Raw genomic sequence first — 27,682 nt, 5'->3', positions numbered from 1 at the left:
TATCCATTATCAAACCTCATGACTCAGATGGTAAAGAATCTGCCCACAATGCAGGAGACCAGGGTTCAATCCCTGGGTAGGGAGGACCCCCTGGAGAAGGAAATGGTAACCCATTCCAGTATTCTTGCCTGGAGAATCCCATGGACTGAAGATCCTGGTAGGTTACAGTCCATGGGGCTGCAAAGAGTCGGACATGACTGAGCGACTAACACAACTTCTAAATGGCATGTTGATTAAATCAGAGTGCTGAAAATAGATACTTTCCCTTTTATCTCTACTCAGAGAACAATCATCTAGTGAAAAATCATCTGTGTGATACTGACCCCTCTTCACCTGCTCCCTTTGGAACCAGTGAAAGCTGTCAGGAAGATTCTTTGCCCATTCCCTCAGTGCATTCACACATGTAGAATACTTATATTTAGATCCACCTCTTTGCCTGTCTAAAATTTTAGATGTAGAAATGGCACTGGATAGGAATGAAAACTGGTGACAAAGCTTAATTAAAACTAAACGTTTTTAAACATATATTTCTGTGTTTAAAAATGTCAACATGGGTTCTTTTTTCTATTGCTTGGTATTTGAAATTTGTTTATACAATTAAATGGGTTCCACTTAGTACGTGTATATTTCTGAGACTTTTTGACATTTTATGTATGTCCTTATCTAAAACAAGTAGGCATTTGACATTCTACTATAAATTTCCCCCCCAAATCTATGATAAGAAGGCATCTTATCTTAAAGGATTCTATTTCAGTTATTTGCAGATGACTTGGGACAACCCAATTCTTAATTTACACAATACCATTATTTTCACTCAGTGCCAAGGCTATTTTGAAAGAGGCAGGGGCAGTGAGTTAATGGCAGATGGCTATCATGCTGATGCCATGCATGTGGCTTGCTGGCTGACTTGGAGTTGGCAAAAATAAATATTCTTAATGAGGTAGATATAGCAGTGCTTAGAAAAAAGGCACAAAAGTTTACACCACTCAGTATGTTAAATTTATAACAAGATACTCTGAAAATGCAAACACTTTCCTATACCAATCCCAAAGTCAAGCTTTCTTTAATTGGGTTGTTAAAATCAGATCAACACCAGGCTGACAAAGAAAATGTGTATTTTCACTGAGGTCAAGAAAAGGGAAGATATAGTTTGAAACAAGAGTGCGATCTGGGGTCAGTGGGGATCACTGGCTGGTTAGAGGGGTCAACAAGGGCTCTAAGTGCCTGTGGAGTAGGAAAAAAAAAGAACAAAGGAAAGATTAAGATTCTGTAAGGCAAAAGAGGGTTCCCCCTACAAATATTTTATGTTCAAAGATCATGGATGTATCTGGCATATTAGTACAATCGTGACTATAGCTAGAGGACATTCTGTCATATTTGTGTTAAATGACAGTTATTTTAGAAGATGCTAACTTTCAGCTTCTGCCACTTGAGTCTATTCTTTATAAACCAAGCAATACCACACCAGTATATGTCATCACTATCACTTCCATTCATTTTAAAAATTGAAAAGAAAATATAAAGTTAAAGAAGCAACAGGACTAAAGATGGATGTCTATACACCCTTCCTGTCCCTCAGAAACGGCAGTCCTCAACCTTTTTGGGTACCAGGGACGAATTTAATGGAAGAAAATCTTTTCATGGACCAGGATGGGGGGGGGAGCTTGGGGATGTTCAAGCACATTGTATTTATTGTGTGCTTTATTTCTAAATTATTATACATTGTGATATATAATGAAATAATTATACATCTCACTCGAATGCAGAATCAATCAGTGGGAGCTCTAAGTTTGTTTTCCTGCAACCAAACAGTCCCATCCGGGGGTGATGGAAGACACTGACATCTGAACTGAGATGAGCGGCTATAAATACAGATGAAGCTTAGATCGTTCGCCTGCCACTCACCTCCTGCTGTGTGGCCCAGTTCCTAATAGACTGGAGTTGAGAGGACTTGGGACCAACTTTGTTTTGTTTGTTAATTTAGGAGTAGTTTTCACAAAGTAGAACACACAGAGTCAAGTGTACTCTTCCATCAGTTCTGACAAATGCATAAACATTAACCTGTAACATTTCCATCACCCCAGTAAGTTCTCTTGTTTCCTAAGTTTACTATATACAACTTTGTTATCCCGAAAACCTTTTAAGGACAGTAATATCTGATATGCTGAATCATTTAAAACAAGTTCAAAAAAAACTTTAATTTCTATACTCCTCAAAATCTTTACCACCTCTCTATTGGAGAAGCTAACGGAGAATTTTTTTAAATTTAAAAAGCCATCACTAAAAAATAAACCCATGTAGCAGAGCTCGTTAAAATATATCACTAAAGATGACAGTTTACTACAGTGGTTTCCAAAATGAAATTTAAATGCCAGGAGGATACACAAGGTGATGTACTGGTGTGGAAAGAAGGTTAACTTCTGTTTTATATATATACACTTTTATCTATTCCTTTTATAATTTCTCATTTTTGCATTTATTTCTAATGTACATTATATTACATTATATTGTATTTCAGAAGTACATGTTTGTTTATAAGTTTTAAGGGTGTCTGTTTATTAAAAACACTATCAATAGGAATTAAAAATTTGCAGTTTGGAAACCACTTTTCTAGCTGATTAGCAACCTAGCTTCAGTATGTGTGAGTGTGTGTGTGCGTGTGTGTGTGTGCGTGCGCACATACATGAATGCAGACACCAGAGACAATACCTTAAGCAAAGATTGCTTATGACTTTCCCGCTTCTTCTCTTCCTCTTTTTTGGCTACAACAGATGCCATACGCCTTTCTTCTTCCTAAAAGAAAAATGTAAAAAAGTATTGTTAAGTATTTAACCTTTTTTGATGCTAAATATCTTCAGTTCTCCAAGTCTGATTCTCTTTGTGAGAGCCATACTACTTGCTAATAGAAAATATGCCCTCAAAGAAAAAGTCAGTATGTTCCTCTTTATTTTCTTCTTTCAACTTAATTCTAAAAGAAAACTGTGCATGCTTAAGTCTACTCCCAACTCTTGATGTGAGATAAACCTAAATAATACAAGAAAAAGACTGAGAAGAGAAACAAGAAAGGGGGAACAGGGGGCTTCCCTGGTGGCTCAGTGGTAAAGAATTCGCCTGCTAATGCAAGAGACATGGGATACGGGTTCGATCCCTGGTCCAGGAAGATTCCGCATGTCATGAAGCAACTAAGCCCATGTGCCACAACTATTGAGCTTGTGCTCTAAAGCCTGGGAAATGCAACTATTGAACCTACGTGCCACAATGGCCGAAGCCTACATGCCCGAAAGCCCATGCTCCACAAGAGAGGCCACTGCAATGAAACGCCTGTGCACCGCAACTGAGAGAGCCTGCACTCACACAACTAGAGAAAGTCCATGCATAGCAACCAAGATCCTGCACAACCAAACACAAATGGATAAAATTATAACAAAGGGAGGGGGAAGCAGGCCTGTATAATTTTTCTTTGCACTGTAATTCTACATGGAGAGATTTAACAAAGTTTTTATCCTGAAGATAAAAATCATACTTCTAATAATCTATTTAATTTATTGTTGCAAAGCAGAGCTTTTTTTTTAAATGACAATACAGTTGTGAAAGCTTTTTAAAAATTTCCATGGATATTAATAAATTATTCTCCATTAATATCATTACTTTGTTTTTAAGTTGATTTGGTCAGTATAATAACATTACAGTTTAGAAAAACTTTTAAAAATCAGCCGTAATCCCAAAACCCTAACTCAAACATCATAATTTTTCCATCACATTACGATATTCACTATAAAGGAATTTTTAAATGTTGCAATCTGCATACATAATCTGGATCATGATTTTTCTCCCTGATGATTGGCAAATTTTAATAAAGTAAATTATAACCATGTAACTCTTAATTTTTATTATCAAAAGATTTGTAGGCATTCAAAATGATGTCATAATTTGAGAAAACAATTTCTGATGAAAGACAAACTTGAAAATATCTCCAGAGATAAAAAATTATAAAAAGTAATTCAGTACATTTTAAGGAGAACATTTTCAGAAATACAATTTATAAAACCTGAAATTAAAAATTTAAGGGAGGTGAGTTGAAGAGTAGAATGCTCTCATACCACCCTATAATTGCCAGTTATAGCCCTTAACCTCTTTCATTTAAATTATCTCTGGTACTATCTCTCCTCTTTCCTGCAAATAGCTGCATGAAGGTATGGACCATATCAGCTACCCAGCACATAGCAGATATGCCATAAATATATAGTCAAAGAATGAATTATTAAATGTTCATCGCTATGACTGTGACTGTGTAAGTTGCTCAGTCGTGTCCGACTCTTTGTGACCCCATGGACTGTAGCCCGCCAGGCTCTTCTGTCCATGTAATTCTCCAGGCAAGAATACTGGAGTGGGTTGCCATTCCCTTCTCCAGGGGATCTTCCCAACCCAGGGATCAAATTCAGGTCTCCTGATTTGCAGGCAGATCTGAGCCACTGGCTCCTGATCTGAGCCACAGGGAAGCCCACAATTGTTCAATAATTTCCTAAAACTGAAACCATTAGATTAAATGTAGACATATTTCTAGGGCTTTTGTTGTGTCTGCAAAAGTACTCCATAAGTGTAATACTAATTTACATTTCTACCAGAAGTTAACATTTGATTTAAAATATAATGGATAGTCACAAGAGTTGTTCACCAAATATTCCTATGTCTTCCTCCATCCTGGCCATATAGTGAGATGGCACTTCACGTCCTCTTGAAGTTAGGTGTGGTCATGTGAACTGCTTTGGCCAACGTCATATGAACAAAAGTAATATGTGTTACTTCTGGGTAGAAAATTTCAAAGACAATGTATGATATAGCTATTTCCTCTCTCACTTCTGCTACAGAATTTGCAAAGCTCCAAAGAATGGGTACTTTGAAGGCCTTGGTCGTGGAATGAGGACAACACAGAATAAAGTTCTCAGACCACATAAAACGGACAGACTGACAGTATAAGCATGAAATAAACTTTTGTTGATTTAATCCACTGAGATTAGGGAAGTTGTTACTGTAAGATGGCGAAGCTCTAAACAGCAAAAACAAGATTTGGAGCTGACTGTGGATTAGATCATGAGCTCCTTATTGCAAAATTCAGGCTTAAACTGAAGAAAGTATGGAAAACCACTAGACTTTTCAGATATGATCTAAATTAATTCCCTTATGATTATACAGTAGAGGTGACAAATAAATTCAAAGGATTAGATTTGGTAGACAGAATGCCTGAAGAACTATGGACAGAGGTTTGTAATATTGTACAGGAAGAAAAGAAATGCAAGAAGGTAAACTGGTTATCTGAGGAGGCCTTACAAATAGCTGAGAAAAGAAGAGAAGCAAAAGGCAAAGGAGAAAGGGAAAGATATAGCCAAGTGAATGCGGAGATTCAGAGAATAGCAAGGAGAGATAACAAAGCCTTCTTAAGTGAACAATGCAAAAAAAATAGAGGAAAACAATAGAATGGGAAAGACTAGAGATTTTGTCAAAAATATTAGAGATACCAAGAGAACATTTCATGCAAAGATGGGCACAACAAAGAACAGAAACAGCAAAGACCTAACAGAAGTAAAAGAAATTAAGAAGAGGTGGCAAGAATATAGAGAAGAACTATAGAAGAAAGGTCTTAATGACCCAGATAACCACAATGGTGTGGTCACTCACCTAGAGCCAAACACCCTGGAGTGTGAAGTTAAGTAAGCCTTAGGAAGCATTACTATGAACAAAGCTAGTGGAGGTGATAGGATTCCAGTTGAGCTATTTCCAATGCTAAAAGATAATGCTGTGAAAATGCTGCATTCAATATGCCAGCAAATTTGGAAAACTCAGCAGTGGCCACAGGACTGGAAAAGGTCAGTTTTCATTCCAATCCCAGAGAAGGGAAATGCCAACAAATGTTCAAACTACCATATGATTGTCCTCATTTCACATGCAAGCAAAGTAATGTTCAAAATCCTTCAACCTAGGCTTCAACGGTTCTTAAACCGAGAACTTCCAGATGTACAAGCTGGATTTAGAAAAGGCAGAGGAACCAGAGATCAAATTGCCAATATCCGTTGGATCATATAAAAAGCAAAGGAATTCCAAAATCATATCTACTTCTGCTTCATTGACTACGCTAAAGTCTTGGACTGTGTGGATCACAACAAACTGGAAAATTCTTAAAGAGATGGGAATACCAGACCTTTTTACCTGTCACCTGAGAAACTTGTATGCAGGTCAAGAAGCAACAGTTAGAACTGGACATGAAACAACTGACTGTTTCAAAATTGGGAAAGGAGTACATCAAGGCTACATTTTGTCACCTTGCTTATTTAACTTCTGTGCAAAATGCCAGGCTGGATGACTCACAAGCTGAAATCAAGATTGCAGGGAGAAATATCAACAACCTCAGATATGCAGATGATATCACCCTTATAGCAGAAAGTGAAGAGGAACTAAAGAGCCTCTGATGAAGGTGGAAGAGGAGAGTGAAAAAGCTCTCAACATTCAAAAAATGAAGATCATGGCATCTGGTCCCACTTAATGGCAAACAGATGGGGAAACAGTGGAAACAGTGACAGATTTTATTGTCTTTGGCTCTAAAATCACTGTGGACGGTGACTGCAGCCATGAAATTAAAAGACACTCCTTGGAAGAAAAGTTATGACAAACATAGACAGTATATTAAAAAGTAGAGACATCTTTTGCCCTCATAGGTCTGTATAGTCAAAGCTATGGTTTTTCCAGTAGGCATGTAGAGATGTGACAGTTGAACCATAAAGAAGACTGAGTGCCAAAGAATTGATGGGTTTGATCTGTGGTGCTGGAGAAGATTCTTGAGAGTCCCTTGCACAGTAAGGAGATCAAACCAGTCAATCCTAGAGGAAATCAGTCTTGAATATTCATTGGAAGGACTGATGCTGAAGCTGAATCTCCAATACCTTGGCCACCTGATGCGAAGGGCTGACTCACTGGAAAAGACTCTGATGCTGGGAAAGATTGAGGGCAAGAGGAGAAGGAGGTGGCAAAGGATGAGATGCTTAGATAACATCACTGACTCAATGGACATGAATTTGCGCAAACTCCAGGTGATAGTGAAAGACAGGTAAGCCTGGTGTGGTGTGGTCCACGGGGTCGTAAAGAGTCAGATACGACTCAGTGACTGAACAACAACAGTCTAGAGCATCCCAATCAGTATATACATTATAATTAGAATTAAGGAAAGTTAAAGAGGCACGAAAATGTATTCTAGGGTGTGAGCCATTATAAATGCTCCTGAAAGCAAAGGATTTAGACTAAAGAAGTAAATAAAAAATGCACAAAGTAAATTATCACAGAATTTAAAAGGTAAGCAGAAATATATCCACTGGAAGACTCAAATTTTAAAAATGAGGAAATGAACACTATGAGAAGTTTAGTAACTTATACAAGGTCAAAGCCAGGATCAGAACCAGAGGTCATTTGTGAGAAATGGGGTTTGCATTTTTATAATCAGGATATATTTATGTGTTTTACTGATTTTAGATAGATGAAAAAAGTGAGGTCAAAATTTAGCAGTAATCTGTCATATGATTTAGTTGTTTAAAAGGGAATGAAAATTTATGTGATTTTTGGTGAATTTAAAGTATATTTTGCAATATGGAAAATAGTTGTTCTTAATGTTTAAAGGCTGAGCAGAGGTAATGAGGAGAAATAAACTAAATAAGAAATTCAGAACCTTGGTTCCTAGTTTCATAAAATAGCTGAATTAATAACCACATTAAACTGTTTTGTTCAGTAGATGTTGATTTAGTACCTATTAAGTATAACCTGTTTCAGAAAAAACTTTTTAAAAGAACAAAATATATTGATGGTCAATTGTTGACTCGTGTATTGAATGTGAACTAGAAACAGATTGGTTATTCAAAGGGCCAGTTTTAAGCAGTACTGGAAACTGTATGGATCACGTACTACACATACTTAACAGATGATTTCATTAGATTTGTAAAAAGAATCTGAGCTTCTATTAAAGGCAGGAGAACTTTAAAAGGAAAGCTAAACCTAGGAAAACTGGATAGATGCCAAATCAATTCAAATATTGAATGTTTTAAAAATTTATACAGATGATGACTGTATTTCAGCCCAAATAATTATAGAGTAACTAAACTTAGAAACAAAAATAAACCCCTCTAATTGTAAAGATAAGCTATAAATCTGTTGGTAAGAAGGAAAAAAATTGTAAAATTCATCTTCATGATAATAATCCAATTTCTGGGACAAAAACCATATCCTTTATGTAGCAAAAGAAAGAGATCTACCTGGCCTGAAAGTAGACATACACTTTCCTCCTTACTGTGGTTTGTCATGAAGACCCGATACAGAAACAGGTTTACATTAATTAAGAAGCGTAGTAATTTAATAGAGAAGGAAATGGGGACCCACTGCAGTATTCTTGCCTAGAGAATCCTGTGGACAGAGGAGCCTGGAGGGCTGCCGTCTATGGGGTCACACAGAGTTGGACACGACTGAAGCGACTTAGCAGCAGCAGCAAGTGATTTAATAGGTATTTAATAACTTAGATTATACACTCTTAGCAGACTACTAAGGCTCTAAAACAATGAATTTATTACATGAGAAGACGTTTTGCTGCAAAATAAATAATAGCAGTCCTAATATAATCAGCAATTTATTATGTGGAATTTTAAAAACAATGGCAATATGGGTTTTTTAACCATATACTTTAAATAGTTATATAAGACATTGTTTTCCTTGACTACACTAAATATTAAAACAGACTAAAATTACAGAGTTTTTGTCTAGAGGAGAATGTTTCTTATTTTTCTTTCAATCTTTTTTTCTTAACAGAGAAAACAGATGTTTCCAGGGTTATAGTTAATGTCAGAATGAAGATTAGAAGCTATATCACTTGACTTCTACTGGCCCATGGATGACAGTCATATTATACATTCAGCTCAGTTCACTTCAGTTGCTCAGTCATGTCCAACTCTTTGTGACCCCATGGACTGCAGCACGCCAGACTTCCCTGTCCATCACCAACACCTGGAGCCTACTCAAACTCATGTCTATCAGGTCAGTGATGCCATCCAACCATGTCATCCTCTGTCATCCCCTTCTCCTTCTGCCTTCAATTTTTCCCAGCATCAGGATCTTTTTCAGTGAGTTGGTTCTTTGCATCAGGTGGCCAAAGTACTGTAGTTTCAGCTTCAGCATCAGTCCTTCCAATGAATATTCAGGACTGATTTCCTTTAGGATGGACTAGTTGGATCTCCTTGCAGTCTAAGGGACTCTCAAGAGTCTTCTCCAACACCACAGTTCAAAAGCATCAATTCTTCGGTGCTCAGCTTTCTTTATAGTCCAACTCTCACATCCATATATGACTAGTGGAAAAACCATAGCTTTGACTAGACTGACTTTTGTTGGTAAAGTAATGTCTCTGCTTTTTAATATGCTGTCTAGGTTGGTCATAGCTTTTCTTCCAAGGAGCAAGCTCCTTCTAATTTCATGGCTGCAGTCACCATCTGCAGTGATTTTGGAGCCCAAGAAAATAAAGTCTGTCACTGTTTCCATTGTTTCCCCATCTATTTGCCATGAAGTGATGGGACCGGATGCTGTGATTTTAGTTTTCTGAATGTTGAGTTTTAAGCTAACTTTTTCACTCTCCTTTTTCACTTTCATCAAGAGGCTCTTTAGTTCTTCACTTTCCGCATAAGGGTGGTGTCATCTGCATATCTGAGGTTATTGATATTTCTTCCGGCAATCTTGATTTCAGCTTCTGCTTCATCCAGCCCAGCATTTTGCATGATGTATGCTACATATAAGTTAAATAAGCAGGGTGACAATATACAGCCTTTGATGGACTCCTTTCCTGATTTGGAAACAGTCTGTTGTTCCATGTCCTAACAGTTCTAACTGTTGCTTCCTGACCTGCATACAGATTTCTCAGGAGGCAAGTCAGGTGGTCTGGTATTCCCATCTCCTTGAAGAATTTTCCACAGTTTGTTGTGATCCACACAGTCAAAGGCTTTGGTGTAGTCAATAAAGCAGAAGTAGATGTTTTTCTGGAATTCTCTTGCTTTTTCGATGATCCAATGGATATTGGCAATTTGATCTCTGGTTCCTCTGTCTTTTGTAAATTCAGTTCAAGCTGGAACATCTGGAAGTTCCTAGTTCACGTACTGTTGAAGCTTGGCTTAGAGAATTTTTAGAATTACTTTGCTAGCGTGTGAGATGCGTGCAATTATACAGTAGTTCGAACATTCTTTGGCATTGCCTTTCTTTGGGATTGGAATGAAAACTGACCTTTTCCAGTCCTGTGGCCACTGCAGAGTTTTCCAAATTTGCTGGCATACTGAGTGCAGCACTTTTATAGCACCATCTTTTAGGATTTGAAATAGCTCAACTGGAATTCCATCACTTCCACTAGCTTTGTTCATAGTGATGCTTCCCTCTTCCATCTTGTTTGCAACCCCCATATTATACATTAGGGGAGAAAAAGCCAGAACAGGATAGGTTATAACACCATAATAACTTTAAAACTCACATTGGCTTACAATAAGAAAAGTTTGTTTCTTGATCATGCAAAGAACACCCCAACTGTTCTCCATGTAGTAGGCTAAGTGTTCCTAGGTGTTATGACTTGATGGCATCTTCGACTCAATATATGCTTTCACAATGACCATCACATGGGAGAAAAGCCCAGAAAATCGCACTTTGGCCTTTAAATGCTTTTGTCTGAAAATTTTGTACATTACTTCTGCTCACATTTCATTGTCCAAAGCAAGTTGCATGACCATGTTTAACTCCAAGGGAAAGGGAAATCTCATCTTTCTGCCTGGAAGACGGAAGAACACACTGGGGGCATTAGTAAAGGCTGCCACAGCAGGACACTCACTTCCATTTCGGATAGGCTACCTCGTATTTTGGAGAACAAATTGTAAACAAGTTCATACGAAGCCAACTATATGTGAGTTTGAGGTGGAAACTTTAGATACTGTGTCCATTGCAGAATTGTAAGAATAGCACGTGTATTCACAACATACTGCCTTGGAAATAAAAAATTCTGGGAAGTGGAATTTTCTATACAATGGTCTTCGTTCTAGTTCTTCAAAATGTGTCTATCCTAGAACTGCCATATTACCCAGCAATCCCACTGCTGGGCATACACACCGAGAAACCAGAATTGAAAGAGACATGTGTACCCCAATATTCATCGCAGCACTTTTACAATAGACAGGACATGGAAGCAACCTAGATGTCCATCAGCAGACAAATGGATAAGAGAACTGTGGTACATATACACAATGGAATATTTATTTGAATCAGTTCTAATGAGGTGGATGAAACTGGAGCCTATTATACAGAGTGAAGTAAGTCAGAAAGAAAAACACCAATACAGTATATTAACGCATATATATAGAATTTAGAAAGATGGTAACAATGATCCTATGTGTGAGACAGCAAAAAAGACACAGATGTAAAGAACAGACTTTTGGACTCTGTGGGAGAAGGCAAGGGTGGGATGATTTGAGAGAATAGCATTGAAACATGTATATTACCATATGTGAAATAGATCGCCAGTCCAGGTTCGATGCATGAGACAGGGTGCTCAGGGTCAGTGCACTGGGATGACCCTGAAGGATGGGATTGGGAGGGATGTGGGAGGGGGGTTCAGGATAGGGGAACGCATGTACACCCATGGCTGATTCATGTCAATGTATGGCAAAAACCACTACAATATTTAAAGTAATTAGCCTCCAATTAAAATAAATAAATTTTTAAAAATGTGTCTATCCCCTCCTTTTTTGTATAGTTGGAAAAATATTTGAAGACTACTGTAATATCTTCTTTGTCAATGAATTGTGCTACGTTTTCTGGAAATGTTTGTTTGCAATCACCCTTCTAAAACTAATAGTTCAGGTGTAATTTAACAAAGAAAAAAGGGGACTATTGTTTTTTTTTCTAAATTCTCTATTTCTATAAATGAATATTGTTTTAAGCCATATTAAGTTCTAACAATCACATTTCATAATTAACTCAATTTGAACTTATCAATTTCAATGCAAGTCTTTTTCACACATGCTAATTCTCTTTCTCCCAACTCTGCATTTGGCTGAGAACTGTCATGTTTGTTGTTAAGAAGTTAAGTCTAGAATTTTCAATTTATCTATTTTTTATCTTGCTAAATTCTGCTTATATTTATAGATTAGAAGTCGGCAAACTTTTTCTACAGAGAGCCAGATAGCAAATATCTGAAGCTTTGTGATCCATATAAAATCTCCAGCATATATTCTTTTTCTTTTTTCACAGTGCTTCACAAATATAAAAACCATTCACAGCTTGAGAGCTATGGAAAAAAAAAAAAAAAACAGGCTGTGGGATGGATTTGGCTCACAGGCTGTAGTTTGCCAAAACTTGTTTTAGATTATTGAGCTTCTTTTGGATTCTGATTTGATCAACTGGTATATCAGGATTTCTAACTTCCCCAGTTTGTCATTTATATATTTTATTAGAATAATATAATGTTCTCAACTAGTCAATATTTAAACATGTTTAAGAGAACAAGAGTGAGCAAAAAAAGAAGCCTCACAGCACCCCAGTACAGATTTCTCTGCACTGGCCATTAATCCATTACTTTCTGTTCTGTAGGTATTCTCGAATCACAAATCCACCTAACTATGCTGTCATACAATTCATTCAATGTGCTATTATAAAAGACTTCACTCAGTGCTTCCCTTAGATACCAAAACACTGTCTCTCTATAGTATTCTTCTGAAAAGGTCTATTTATAATATCTAAAATATTAACCTAATTTTGTTTGGCACAAATTGTTTTTAGTCAACTAATGCTGCCTCCTTGTGATCAATTCCTTAAGTACTCACAAATCATCTAAATAATCCAATTTAGATTTCTTTCATAATCTACATTCAAGTTTATTGTCATAATTTGCCACAATATTTTTTCTATCTAGCTACTCTACTATTATACACTGCTTTCCAGATATAACTTTCAAAGGCCTAGCAATTTATTCACTAAATTTATTCACTGCTTTAGATCAAAGATTGGCAAATTCTAGCCCACAGACCAAATGCAGCTTGCCATCTGTTTTTGTAAATAAAGTTTTATTGGAACAGCCATGCTCACTTTTATGTATTGTTCATGCCTGCTTTTACTTTACAATGAAAGAGTTGAATAGCTTTCAACACAGACTGTATATCCCCAAAAGTCTAAAATATTTACTTGAGGCCCTTTAGGCTATGTGCTCAGTTGTGTCAGACTCTGTGGCCCCATGGACTGTAGCCCACCAGGGCTCTTCTGTCCATGAAATTTTTCTGGGTAAGAATACTAGACGGCGTTGCCATTTCCTACTTCATGGGATCTTCCTGACCTAGGGATTAAAACTGCATCTCTTAGTCTCCTGCATCGGCAGGCAGATTCTTTACCACTAGTGCCACCTGGGAATCCCATAAGGGCCTTTAGCCCCTAATAGGTCTGGATTCAAACTTTTTATTCGCCTATCAAGGCTTTATTTTCACTTTATTAATATCTATTTTTTCTCTTTACTAACTAAAAGTCATTCTTCCTAACAGAGATAACAAAAGCAAAATAGGAATTGAGGCCAGCAACTCACATTATCTTGAGATACCATATTATCTCTTGCCATTCTGCTAGATTAGACACCCCAGAAGCTCTTATCCTGACTAATCCTGCTTTTCATTTTATCACTCATCCTATCTTTTCCAATTTGTCCTCTGGGCTGCTAGTCAGACAACCTTTTCAATAGGCAAATCCAATTTAAGTATCTTAAACTCTTCAAGAGTTTCCCATTATGTTCAACACAAAAATCTAAACTTTTTCTTATGGCATAAAACACCCTCTTCATGACTCAGCTCTTAAACTGGTCATGTATCCTTTTCCTGCTGCTCTTCTCGCCTATGAACACTCAGCGCTCAGCCACGTTGAACCGCTCTGAGTTGCTATATCCTCACACCCCTCTGCATTTTGCGTGTCTTCTCTCTCTCTAGAACACTTTAATACTGATATATCCTCCTTTGTCTCTGGCCCTCTTCAAGTCTCAAGTCAAGTATTTTCTCCTTTGGAATTTTTTCTATTTCTCCAGTATACATTGGACAGCTTTGCTCTTTGATATTATCCTGCCGTGTGTGTGTGTGTGTGTGTGTGTGTGTGTGTGTGTGTGTGTGTGTGTAAACATACACATATCTATTTACAATCAATTTTATCAAACTAGTCTGTCACTTTGCATTATAATCTGGCTGCATGCCTGCCTCTGTACTTGACTGTAAGTAACTTGAGGGTGTTAATTGTGATTCTGATCTTGTCATCTCTAGAGTCTAATACACACCCTAGTGCAGAAACTCCAAGGTGCCTAAGACTGTCTTAGGAATTTTTCCATGGTACCACTAGGTCAAAAAAAATATGTTACAGCTCTGTTTATTAAGTAGTTAGTAAACAACAAAATTCATATTCTGGCAACTTAGTGAAAGTTGCTCAGTCGTGTCCAACTCTTTGCAACTCCAATGGACTACACAGTCCATGGGATTTTCCAGGCCAGCATACTGGAGTGGGTAGCCTTTCCCTTCCTCCAGGGGATCTTCCCAACCCAGGGATCGAACCTAAGTCTCCCACATTGCAGGCAGATTCTTTATCAGCTGAGTCACCAGGGAGTCATTTCAAAAATAATAATTTAAGTTAAATAAAAAATATCATTCTTGAATAACTATAATAACTTACTAATGAAATGTGCATATCTGTAAGGCATTAAACAACTTCTCAAACATGAGAATTAAATTGGATACTGTCACCCTCATTTCCTGCTCTATATTGATTTTAGTATTTGTTTTTATCACAACAGTCACTGAAAGGTCAGCTTTGCCAGGATATAATGCCATAGAGAGAAATACATTGTGACCTAATGTTGAGATGGTAAACTACCTTAAGCTAGTGGTTTTCTCCGGGTCTCACAGATATCAAATCTCATTGCCTTTTGCTTGAAAATTATAAATACTCCACAACGCCCCTGTGAGTTCACTGCAGTATCTTTGGCACACAGTTTGGGGAATCATAGCCACAGTACACACAAGTTCATTAGGTATCTATGTAATCCACTCCAGCTAGAAAACAGTAGTTATAGAACTGGTATCAGTAAAATTTTCCAGCCAGATGGTAAATATTTTAGGGTCATAGGCTATATAGTTTCTTTAACAACTACTCAATTCTGCCAGTGTAGCATTAAAGCAGATATAAATAATACATCAGTGAGTGGACATGATTGTGTTCTAATATAACTTTATTTACAAAAACAGGTGGCCCGCTCATAGGTTAGTGTTTGTCAATACTAGCCCAGGTTGGAAAATTTATAGAAAGTCTTTTACAAGGTATATTCTTTACAAACTAAAGTTACTAAAAAGGTATAAACAAAAGGTGAGACAAAATACCATGAGTCTATACTGATATGAATAAGTAAATAAATTGAAATTTTTATGAGGTACGGAATTACAAAAGTGTGATAGTATGATTTATTGTAAGAAATACATGTTTGATCTTCATCCCAGTTTCTGGTTCAGTTCAATTCAGTTCAGTCGCTCAGTTGTGTCCGACTCTTTGCGACCCCATGAATTGCAGCACGCCAGGCCTCTCTGTCCATCACCAACTCCCGGAGTCCACCCAAACCCATGTCCATCGAGTCAGTGATGCCATCCAACCATCTCATCCTCTGTCGTCCCCTTCTCCTCCTGCCCTCAATCCTATGCAGCATTAGGGTCTTTTCTAATGAGTAAACTCTTCGCATGAGGTGGCCAAAGTATTGGAGTTTCAGCTTCAACATCAGTCCTTCCAATGAACACCCAGGATTGATCTCCTTTAGGATGGATTGATTGGATCTCCTTGCAGTCCAAGGGACTCTCAAGAGTCTTCTCCAACACCACAGTTCAAAAGCATCAATTCTGCGGCGCTCAGCCTTCTTCACCGTCCAACTCTCACATCCATACATGACCACTGGAAAAACCATAGCCTTGACTAGACGGACTTTTGTTGGCAAAGTAATGTCTCTGCTTTTAAATATCCTATCTAGGTTGGCCATAACCTTCCTTCCAAGGAGTAAGCATCTTTTAATTTCATGGCTGCAATCACCATCAGCAGTGATTTTGGAGCCCCAAAATAAAGTCTGACACTGTTTCCACTGTTTCCCCATCTATTTCCCATGAAGTGATGGGACCAGATGTCATGATCTTAGTTTTCTGAACGTTGAGCTTTAAGCCAACTTTTTCACTCTCCTCTTTCACTTTCATCAAGAGGCTCTTTAGTTCTTCTTCACTGTCTGGCATAAGGGTGGTGTCATCTGCATATCTGAGGTTATTGATATTTCTCCCAGCAATCTTGATTCCAGCTCAAACCCTAGGAAATTTCCTAAGTGTGTAGAGTGATAAAGGTGTCTATTGTTTCATTAATGAGATGACTTTTGGACCTCATCTAAGGATGGAGGCTAGTTGCCAGGAGAACCAATCAGGCAATTAAGAAGGTTGGAACTTTCCATTGCACCCTCAGACCTCCAGGGAGAGAAGAGGAGCTGAAGGTTGAATCAATTGCCAATAGCCAATGATATAATCAATCATGACTATTTAATGAAGCCTCCATAAAAAATCCAAAGGGACAGGTTCAGAGAGCTTCGGGGTTGGTGAAACCTGGACATCTGGGGAGAGTAGTATGCTCAGAAGCTCTGTGTCCCTTCTCACCAAGCCCTGTGCATCCCTTTCATCTGGCTGTTTCTGAGTTATATCATTTTACAATAAACTGGTGACCTAGTAAGTACTGGGTTGGTCAAAAAGTTCGCTCAGGTTTTCCCATAAGCTGTTATGGAAAAACCCAAATAAACTTTTTGGCCAACCTAACAGTTTCTTCCAGTAGGTCAGAAGTACAGGTAATAACCTGGACTTGTTACTGGTGTCTGACAGAGCAGGGAGGGTACACGTGCAGTTTTCCAGACTGAGCCCTCAACCTGTAGAATCTGATGCTATCTCCAGGTGGATAGTGTCCGAATTGAATTCTTCTTTTTTTAATTTATTTATTTTAATTGGAGGCTAATTACTTTACAATATTGTATTGGTTTTGCCACACGTTGACATGAATCTGCCATGGGTGTACATGTGTTCCCCATTCTGAACGAACTGAATTCTTGAACACTGAGCTGGTGTTCTGAGAATTTCTTACTGGAGGTGTGAGGAACCCTGCCCTCCATGTTGGAAATTAAATCTCAGAACACCAAAATAAAAGGGAATGGGAATAATTTTGCATGCAGAAGCCTCACAGACACCATCTTAAAGTAAACAACATCAATAAAGATATACACATAAATTACAGAACACTCAATAGGATACAATAAGAGAAATGCAAAATCACTTGTGTGATATTTAGGCCAAAAAGCTATAACTATTAATTAATCATTAGGAAAAATCAAATAAAACCTGAACTAAGGGTCATTCTATAAAATAACTGACCTGTAATCTTCATAAATATCAGTCATGAAGTCAAGGAAAGACTAGGAAACTGTTCAGGAAATATGGTGACAACAGACACCTGACAACAAAATGTTCCTCTAAGCAACGTATAATTCCAAACTGGATCCTTTTGCCCCACAGAACATTATTAAGATAATTGGTAAAATGTGAATGTGATGTGAGGATTAGACACTAGCAATTATTCAATGTTTATTTCTTGATGTTGTTGGTTATACTGTGTTTACATGAGAGAATGTCTTTGCTTGTAAGATATACCATGAAGTATTCAGAGCAGTTGGGGAATTGAGATAGCAGCTTATTCCCAAATAGTTCAATAAAACAAAGTTCTTTGTACTGTACTTACAACTTTTCTGTAACTTTGAGATTATTTCCATTAAAAAATTTCACATTTCTAAAATTAACAGTGGAGGGACAGATGCACAAGGATTGCTGCTCTATATTTAGCAGAAGAACTGGCCCTTTTCCATCCCGGGGGATTTTCCTCATCTCCTTACCAAGCAAGTACATTCTAGGGGATGTACAAGGACAATGATTATACATAGTATTGTTTGTTCTCCCTTATTTAAGACATGAAAGTGAAAAGCATTAATTGCTCAGCTCTATCAGATTGTTTGTGACCCCATGGACTGTAGCCCACCAGGCTCTTCTGTCTATGGAATTCTCCAGACAAGAATACTGGAGTGGATAGCTATTCCCTTCTCCTGACCCAGGGATCTTCCTGACCCAGGGATCAAACCCAGGTCTCCTGCATTGCAGGCAGATTCTTTACTGTCTGAGCCACCAGGGAAGCCCATCGATCCCTGGGTCCAGAAGAACCCCTGGAGAAGGGAATGGCTACCTATTCTAGTATTCTTGCCTGGAAAATTCCATGGACAGAGGAGCCTGGTGGGCTACAGTCCATGGGGTCACAAAGAGTTGGACATGACTATGACTGAGCAACTAACACAACTTTCCTTTCATTTAAGGCATGGAAATGGGTAACTTTTACTCAACCAAAAAGTCTTTACTGAATATTACTACCTTCTCAGCATTGTATGAAATAGAGAAGGAAAGAAAATAAACATGTATAGAACATCTCCATATATCAGGCAAGGAAGATGACGAATGGCTTCTGCCCTTAAGGGCTATATACATTAGCTGAGTAGACAAGACTGACATAAATTTACTATGAGAAATACACCATATAATTACTAATTTATATAAATAAGTTGGTTTCATTTCTCACCCTGTTCATTGCAACCTCAACAGGAAAAGAGTACTGAAGATCCTTAACTAAGAAAGACAAGAAGATGAGAGCAAAAGTACGATACAGAGTGGCCAGTATAGATGCAAACAAACTGAGAGGACAAAGAACCTTTTCTCCACGCTGGAACAAAGACAGAGGTAGAACCCTAGAAGATTCCTAGTATTTATGAATTCATCAACACTTCGCCTGTTAGCCACCTTGATGTCCATAATATCGCTGAAGTACAAATGTGAATGGCACACATTGTGAAACCAGTGGACAGGCAATGAGTCAACTGGCAATTGAATAAACCTAAGTGATCACTCAGAATCCACATCAGGGAATTTGCTGGCTTTCCAATGGTTAGGACTCAGTGTTTTCACTGCCGAGGGTACAAGTTCAATCCCTGGCTGGGGAACTAAGAAACCAGCAGACACAGGATACGGATCAGAAAAAAAAAAAATCCACATAAAATTAGCACAGTCTAAAAGTAAAAAAACAGTGGAGGTTTAGGATGTTTTTCTAGGTCAGAGATTATCAAACTGAGATCATTAACAGATATGTTCTGTTCCAATAAATTTGGGATGCAACAAAACAAATTCAGGCAAGTTTCTTTATTACAGAACTTCTTAGAGGCTAAAGTATGCTTATGTGCATTGTACACCTAAAAGGAGGAGTACTATAAGCAGCATTTCACTTAGATCAGGAGCCATATCAAAACTTCTACTGTGAAAAATGTTATGGAGACAGAATGAATAAAAAAGGAGATACTTTGAGAAATATAGCATCAAAAGGAATAATAATAATAGCTGCATATTATGTTTCCTGGAAGATTCACACTGTTCTAAGGTTTAGTACTTAATTTTATCTTGACAACAATCATATGACATACTTATGATCCCCATTTTACTTGGAGGAAAATTAGATAGAAAAGTTAAGTAAACTGTCAAAAGTCATACAACTAGAAAATGGTCAAGCCAAGATTCAAACTCAAGCAGTCTGCCTCCAGCACCCATCTTCTTAGCCATTATACTATGTAATTTACCAATGAAATCCTTACTCATCTATTCCAAAGTAAACTGTTAGTTGGATATTAACCAAGAATGAAAAACAAGCATGATGATTAATTTAAACAGAAAGCTAGGAACTTGATTCAATGAAATTGGGAATATGGATAGGAGGTAAAACAGAAAGTTTGTCATTGTAATTATTTAGTATATAGTCATGATAATCCATAGATTGTTAAAAATCAGTGTTTTAAACAAAGAACATGTGTTCCAATTTCCTAGCCCATACTAAATAAGCCAATATGGCGAGCACTTGAGGAGAGTTCTCACTCACTGTGATTCTCTTCATGTCTAGCTGGCGCAGCTGCATCATATTCTGAAGGATTGTGTGCTTGTACCATGACTCTTGAGCTATGGGATTGCCATCAAAAGTGATGTCTGAGAGAGAAGTGGAGTCAGCAAGGCAGCAAACACTCTCAAAACTGGAGGAGAGACAGAAACCACTGGATTACTGTGAGCCCTTCAAATAACACTTTGTTTTGTTTAACACACATTATTTTTTAGAACACCTTCAGATTTACAGAAAAACTGAAAAGACAGTTCAGAGTTCCCGCATGCTCCACACCAACTTTCCTCTATTATTAACATCATGAATTAGTACATTTTTTACAATTAATGAATGAATATTGATATATTCTTACTAACTCAAGATTTTATCCAGAGTTCTTTAGTTTTTATCTAATGCCCTTTTTCAATTCCAGGATCCCATCCAAGATACCAGATCACATTTAGTTGTCAGGTCTCCTTAGGGTCCTCTTGGCTGTGACATTTTTGATAACCTTGAGAGTTTTGAGGAGCACTGATCTATTATTCTGTAGGCTGATCCTGTATTGGAATTTATCTGATTTTTTTCATGATTAGGGTTACAGTACACACTATTAATTAATATGACACCATTGTTGAAAGTTGACCTTGATCACCTGACTGAAGCAGTGTTTGTCAGGCTCCTGCAATGTAAAGTTACTCTTCTCTCCCCTTCTTTCCATACTGAATTCTTTGGAGGGAAGTCATTATGTGCATCCCATACTGAGGGAGTGGAAGTTCAGTTTCCTCTCACTGAGGGCATAGTATCTACGTAAATTAATTGGAATTCTTCTTCCAAGGAAGGTTGTCTTTTTCTTGCTTATTTATTTGTATTGGATTTCTATTCATGGACATTTCATTTCATTCTTTGGGTTATAATGCAGTACATCTTTACTTATATTTTATTGTTCAAATTGTTCCAGCTTTGGCCATTGGAAGCTCTTTCAGTGGGCTCCTATGTCCCTTTGACATACCCCTATTAACATGGATTTTTTTGTTTTTCTAAGCACTTCCTTAATTTCCAGCATTATAAGATTCTCTAGATACCTATTGTATGTTTCCTACTCCAGTCCTAGAATCAACCATTTCTTCAAGAAGCCATGGTTTCCTTTATTGGGAAATGGCATTAGAAACAAAGATCTGGTGGCAAGGTGTACTATTTACTACTAGATGTCATTTCTTTTAGGCCCTCTGATGACAGAGCAAGGAAATATATGCATGTATACCAACCTGTGTGTATATGTATATTTTTTCTCTAACCATCTGTGTCTATATTAGCTAAACATAAGTTCAAACCAATGTTTCCAACTCTATCACCAAAAGGATTATTGTAACCTCTCCCCTTACTTATCTGTAAATTCCTACTTCAACCAGGAGAAATCTGGCTCTCACCATCTCTCATCCATTTAGTTAATTATTAATTCCAGAATATATGTATAGTGGTATGAGAATTTTCAATTTGTGCCCCCTTGGGAAATCACTTTATTAACAAAAGCATAATGATAATGTGTAATTCCTTTTGCACCTAGTCTTATAGACTCATTTCCAAAGTTACTTAGGTCAGTACCTTCCCCTCCCACTCTTCCCTGCTTACACCTTCAAGAAGGTTGTTCCATACAATTGAAATGTGGTTACATTCTCCTGTCATAGTCTATATCATTTCTTCCTGGGATTCTCCAATCTCCTAAATTATTCTTTTAATATGCATGCATTAAGGTTCACTCTTTATGCTGTAAAGTTCTGTGAATTTTGACAAGCACATAATGTCATGTATCCACCAAGAAAGTATCATGGCCCTAAAAAATTCCCCATTTAACCATCCTCCTCTCTCCCTGAATCTCAAGCAACCACTGATCTTTTTACTGTCTATATAGTTTTGCCTTTCCGGAATTTCATATAGTTGGAACTATATAGTTTACAGCCTTTTCAGACAGACTTCTTTCACTTAGCAGTATGCAATTAATGTTCATCCATATCTTTTTGTGGCTTCATAGCTTCTTTAAAAAATAAAAATCACTCCGTAATCATATTCCATTTTCTGGCTGTATCACAGTTTGTTTGTCCATTCATCTATTGAAGACATCTTGGTTACTTCCAGTTTTCAGTGATTATGAATGAAGCAGTTATAAATATTCATCTTCAGGTTTTTGTGTGAACATAAATATTCATCTCAATTGGGTAAACATTCAACAGTGCAATTGCTGGATTGTACAGTAAAACTATGTTTAGCTTTGTAAGAAACTGCCAAACTGTTTTCCAAAGTAGCTGTACCATCTTGAATTCCTATTGGCTCTATAGTCTTATCAGCATTTCATAAGTGTCAGTTTTTTCTTAATTTTAGCCATTCCAATAGGTGTTCAGTGATCTCACAGTTTTAACATGCAACTCCCAAAGGACAAAGATTTTGGCATTTTTTCATATGCATATTTGCTATCTGTATATCTTCTTTGCATTTTCAGTTCTTGGGTCCATTTGTAATCATTTCCTTACTGCCGAGTTTTAAGAGTTCTTTTTCTTATATCATGAATATGTCTTTTATCAGAATATGTTTTGAAATACTTTTCCCAGTCTGACTTCTTTTCATTTCTTAATTGTGTCTTTCACATAGCATAACCTTTTAATTTTAATATGTCCAACTTATCAATTTCCTTTTTCATGGATCATAATTTTGGTGTTGTATCTAAAAACCTACCAAACCCAAGGGTGCCTAGATTTTCTCTTGAGTTTTCTTCTAGAAGTTCAATTGTTTTGTGTCTTATATTTAGGTATAATCCACTTTGAGTTAATTTTACAATAGGTATAAGGACTACGTCTAGATTCATTTTTAGATGAATACTCAATTGTCACAGTGCCATTTATTGAAAGGACTATTCTTTCTCTATTGAATTGCCTATGCTCCTTTGTCAAAGATCACTTGACTATATTTGTGTGGGTATATTTTTGGACATTCTATCCTTCTTTCACCAATATTGTGTTGTCTTGATTATACTGTATCTTTATAGTAAGTCCTGAAATAGGACAGTATCAGCCCTCCAACTCTGTTCTTTTTCAGCATCGTGTTGCTGTTCTAGGTCTTAGCTTTTTCATATAATCTTTAGAATCCATTTGTCAATATCTGCTTGCTGATATTGTAATCAGGACTTTCATTTTTTATTAAGTTATAGGTGACATACAATATTGTATTAACTTCAGGTATGCACATGATTCAATATTTGTATATATTGCAAAATGGTCACCATTATTAACTAGTGTTAACATCCATCACCATACATAGTTACAGAATATTTTTTTCTTGTGATGAGAACTTTTAAGATCTATTCTCTTGGCAATCTTCAAATATGCAATACAATATCATTAACTATAGTCGACCTGCTGTACATTACATCCCCACGACTTATTTATTTTATAACTGGAAGATTGTACCTTTTGGCCCCCTTCACCCATTTCACCAACACCTCACCCCTTGCCTCTGGCAACCACCAATCTGTTTTTTATATATGAGCTTAATGTTTTATTTTTCAGATTCCACATATAAGTGAGATCGTATTTGTCTTTGTGACTTATTTCATAATGCCCTCAAGGTCCATCCACGCAGTTGCAAATGGCAAAATCTCATTCTTTCTTATGACTGAATAATACTCCATTGTGCATGTGTGTATATCATATTCTCTTTATCCATTTAACCATAAATGGACACTTAGGTTGTTTCCATATCTTGGCTACTATAAATAATGCTGCAGTGAACATTGGAGGGCCTATATATTTTCAAGTTAATATTTTCATTTTCTTCAGATAAATATCCAGAAGATTTGCTGGAACACATGGTAGTTTTATTTTGAATTTTTTAAGGACTCATTTTTTAAAAGAAGCAAATAACCACTTTTCTAAATAATACCTCAAAGCAGACTGATAAATCTCAATTATATTAGAATCACTCTCTTTAATGACTATTCAAATAACTAATATAAGTGAAAGTCACTCATTCGCATCCAACTCTGTGACTGCATAGAGTGTAGCCTGCCAGGCTCCTCTGTACATGGAATTCTCCAGGCAAGAATACTGGAGTGGGTAGCCTTTCCCTTCTCCAGGGGATCTTCCCAACCCAGGGAATCAAACCCAGGTCTCCTGCATTGCAGGCAGATTCTTTACCATTTGAGCCAACACAGAAACCCATAAACAGGCCTAAAAGCACTTTAGGACTACTTTACTTATTAGGAACAATATTAAATATCTTTCTATATTAAGAAAAGCTAGAGGATTAGAATATTAATGGTATAGAAAATAACCTATATGCTTAGCAATTAAGGTGAGATAATATCTATAACAAAAATGAAGTTTTTATTATATTACTTATTGTCATATTTAAATATTTCTTCTATATTTTCCTCCTATTCAAGGTAGAGATACTCTGCTATCAATATTTTACCTTAGAGCTTATCTTTACCAGTCTAAAAGGTAAACCTCATAATTCATAAACACATTTGGTTTTTCAAGACATGGTTAGAGAATTAGGAAAGACACTTTTTAAAAGGCTAGTATATGCAAATGAATATGAGTGCTCATGAATTTAGAAGTAATAATCACTTGGAATATAAGTAAACTTGAATAAACAGTACAATTTTTCTTACCTAGCACTGATAAATTTTTTTCATCAATATAAAATATCTCGTAACAGTTCATAGTGTTTGAAATGAATGTTGAAAGATGCTTCTCTCCTTCCCTTGTAGCTTTTAACATACAGCTAGAGTCAAATAAAATGCTTTGAGTAACTTTAAAACTGAAACACAAGACACACCTATTTCTTTCACATTGTTAAGTGAACTAAGTCATCACCTTCCCTTCACAAATCTGAATTCTCCATGTATATTTCATAACTTATTAAGTCATGAAGTCAGTTACCACTGTGAGCCAATCCCTTACTTAGAAACTGATGGCTGAGCTTAGTTTTTTAAGGAACCTCCATACTGTTATGGACTCTACAAAAATGGTACTAATGAGCCTATTTTCATGGCAGGAATAGATGTATAGATGTAGAGAACAGACTTGTGGGTGGGGGGGTGAGGTGGGATGAATTGAAAGAATAGCATTAACATATATATACACTATCATGTGTAAAACAGATAGTGGGAAGCTCCTGTATAGCACAGGGAGCTCAGTTCAGAGCTCTGTGATGACCTAGAGAGTTGGGATGGGGGTTGTGGGGGGGAGGCTTAAGACATGAGGATATATATACACATATGGCTGATTTACTTCATTACACAGCAGAAACTAATACAATATTATAAAACAATTATATTCCAATAAAGAAAAAGAAATTGATGACTGTGAAGGGGAAATGTGAAGGGTCATCAAGGGATCTGAAGCAAAGGAGGGGGGCTGATATGACTAGAATAATCATAACTTAGTAACATTAGGGAAGGCATAAAGAAAAAAGAGTTAAAAAGTGAAAAACCAGTTATAAAGTAGATTGCAGTAAGTAAGAGAGGTGAAAAAAGTAAGGGTCAAACATATCATATTAAGGCAATAGCTATGAGAATAGAGAGGCAGGAATAGGCTCCATAGAAATTCAGAGTGAAGTATGAACAGAAACAAATAATTATTTGAATGTGAGGAAGAGAGGAATCTAGAATAACATTCAGGTTTCTCTCTTGGGTTAATGATTGAGGTAGTGGTTACAAGGATGTATACTTTGTCAAGATTCACTGAGCGTTACACTTAAAGTGGGTGTATTTTACGACATGTAGGTTACATCGCAACACATTGATTTATGAAGAAACTTAAAGTATTAAAAAGCCATGTTTGACAGACCACCTGTCATCTCTCCTTTATCAGGAACACTATGCTATACTGGTGGTCAGTGGCTATTAGGATATATTTCATAAAGGCTTTCATAAAATTTTCCTCCAACTGCCACAGGATGGGATAACTTATTTCAACATTAAGATACTAATTAATGAGCAACAGAGCTAGTCTATGCTGAAGAGCAGTTTTTTTCAATGGCCCAGCATATCTGAAAAGAATTAAACTCCAAGTTATGACCTGATAAGACTGCTGTGACCTGATATCTGTCACTAATTAGAGAGATGCACTGAAAAGTAGAAATAATACATCCAGAAGTACAGAAAAACTCAAAAACTTCACTCATTGTAGGTATATTCTAAATGTATTGTTATTTACTATTTATTTTCAAGCTGGACTGCAGCAAGTCCATGATTCATTCCTTATTGCAGGTATAATTTTAAACTAAAATGATTATAACTGTTTATAGCTCTACCTCTCAAGTATTCCCCTGGAGAATGAAATTAGTCTAATAATTTCTAATGAGTGCTGTTAAACACAAAGCTTGATTGAAGGCAAAAGGAGAAGTGGGCAGCAGAGGATAAGATGGTTAGACAGTATGACTGGCTCAATGGACATGAATTTAAGTAAACTCCAGAAGACAGTGGAGGACAGAAGAGCCTGGTGTGCTACAGTCCATGGAGTAGCAAAGAGTTGGACATGACTGACTGATGGAATGACAACAACACACAAAACTGAATGACAAAACACAGAACAAAACAATATCTTCAGTGAAATCTAATACTATAAGGCATGTTAGTGAAGATAGGAAAAAAACAGTATGCTCAGTAAATGTCATCATAAAGCACTTCAGAGATCTAGAAGACCTACTGATGCCCATCTGGCTTATGTTTGTAATTCATACACAACCAAAAAGAGGCACCAGGAATGGGAAAATCATTGCAATCCTCAGCAGGTACTTTCCTGGCAATCCTTCCCAGATCAGCAGCTAGTACTGACACCCAGAATGAAGTCTTTATGCTTTAAATAATTTTATTAAAGTAAAAATAGATTCATATTTGATCCAGAAGAGTCCTCACAAAATTTCATTTCCATCTGCAAGGCATTTGACCAATAAACATGCCAGACATTCCTAGAAACACTCTGACAAAGGGCACATGATTTTAAACACATTCTCTAATCAAATAAAACAAGACTCCTTAAGTACAAACACAGGCTAATGAGGAACTATATCCTACCTAGCCAAAGAAAGTCTGAATCAGATTGTTAAAAAACAAAAAAACTTGGAAAAATAACAGTAAGTATAGTGGAGCAGTACTGGCTTTTAAGAACATTCTCTCCTTTTTTAAGAACACTCAGCTGCTTGTCTCTTCAAAGTACCAAGAGTGGAAAAGTTTTGGTCCAAAGGCTGACATTTAACTCATAGTTTGACTTTAATCTTTTTCCAGATTACTCATACATTTGTTCTTCCCCTAGCAGTCTCCTCCCAATGCCACATCTGCTTCCTATCTGCTAAAGAACCTATAGAAGAACAATCTGTCCCTATTGACGAAAACTTACATCTCAAAAGGAAAATAAACTATTTGAGCCCATTTTATGCTAGCTTAATAAAATAGAGAAAAAACAAAATTTCCATATATGCATGTATACAACATAGTAAGAATTCCTCAATGCCAGTCAAATTTCTCTAACTAGAAAGTCCTCTCCCAAAGTAAGACAGGTATACTAAAAAGGAGGTTTCACTCTTTCATACCAATGAAATA

General features: G+C 36.8%; 1 protein-coding gene across 21 annotated transcripts in view; it reads right to left on the bottom strand.

Moving 5' to 3' along the window:
* Positions 1 to 27,682, bottom strand: part of LRRC49 (leucine rich repeat containing 49) — a 149,294-nt gene that overhangs the window by 41,969 nt on the left and 79,643 nt on the right. For all 21 annotated transcript variants that reach the window (XM_081506229.1, XM_081506235.1, XM_081506231.1 and 18 more), the window contains 2 exons: positions 20,092 to 20,239; positions 2,710 to 2,793 (listed from right to left, as the gene is read on the bottom strand). In XM_081506229.1, the coding sequence (XP_081362355.1) occupies positions 2,710 to 2,793; positions 20,092 to 20,239 (232 nt within the window). The remainder of the gene's footprint in view (positions 1 to 2,709; positions 2,794 to 20,091; positions 20,240 to 27,682) is intronic.

Source organism: Giraffa tippelskirchi, chromosome 7 (assembly GCF_054371585.1).
Source record: "Giraffa tippelskirchi isolate mGirTip1 chromosome 7, T2T-mGirTip1v1.2.pri, whole genome shotgun sequence".
Classification (NCBI taxonomy): domain Eukaryota; kingdom Metazoa; phylum Chordata; class Mammalia; order Artiodactyla; family Giraffidae; genus Giraffa; species Giraffa tippelskirchi.
The sequence above is the reverse complement of the archived record's forward strand: the minus strand, read 5'-3'. Positions and strand labels throughout refer to the sequence as shown.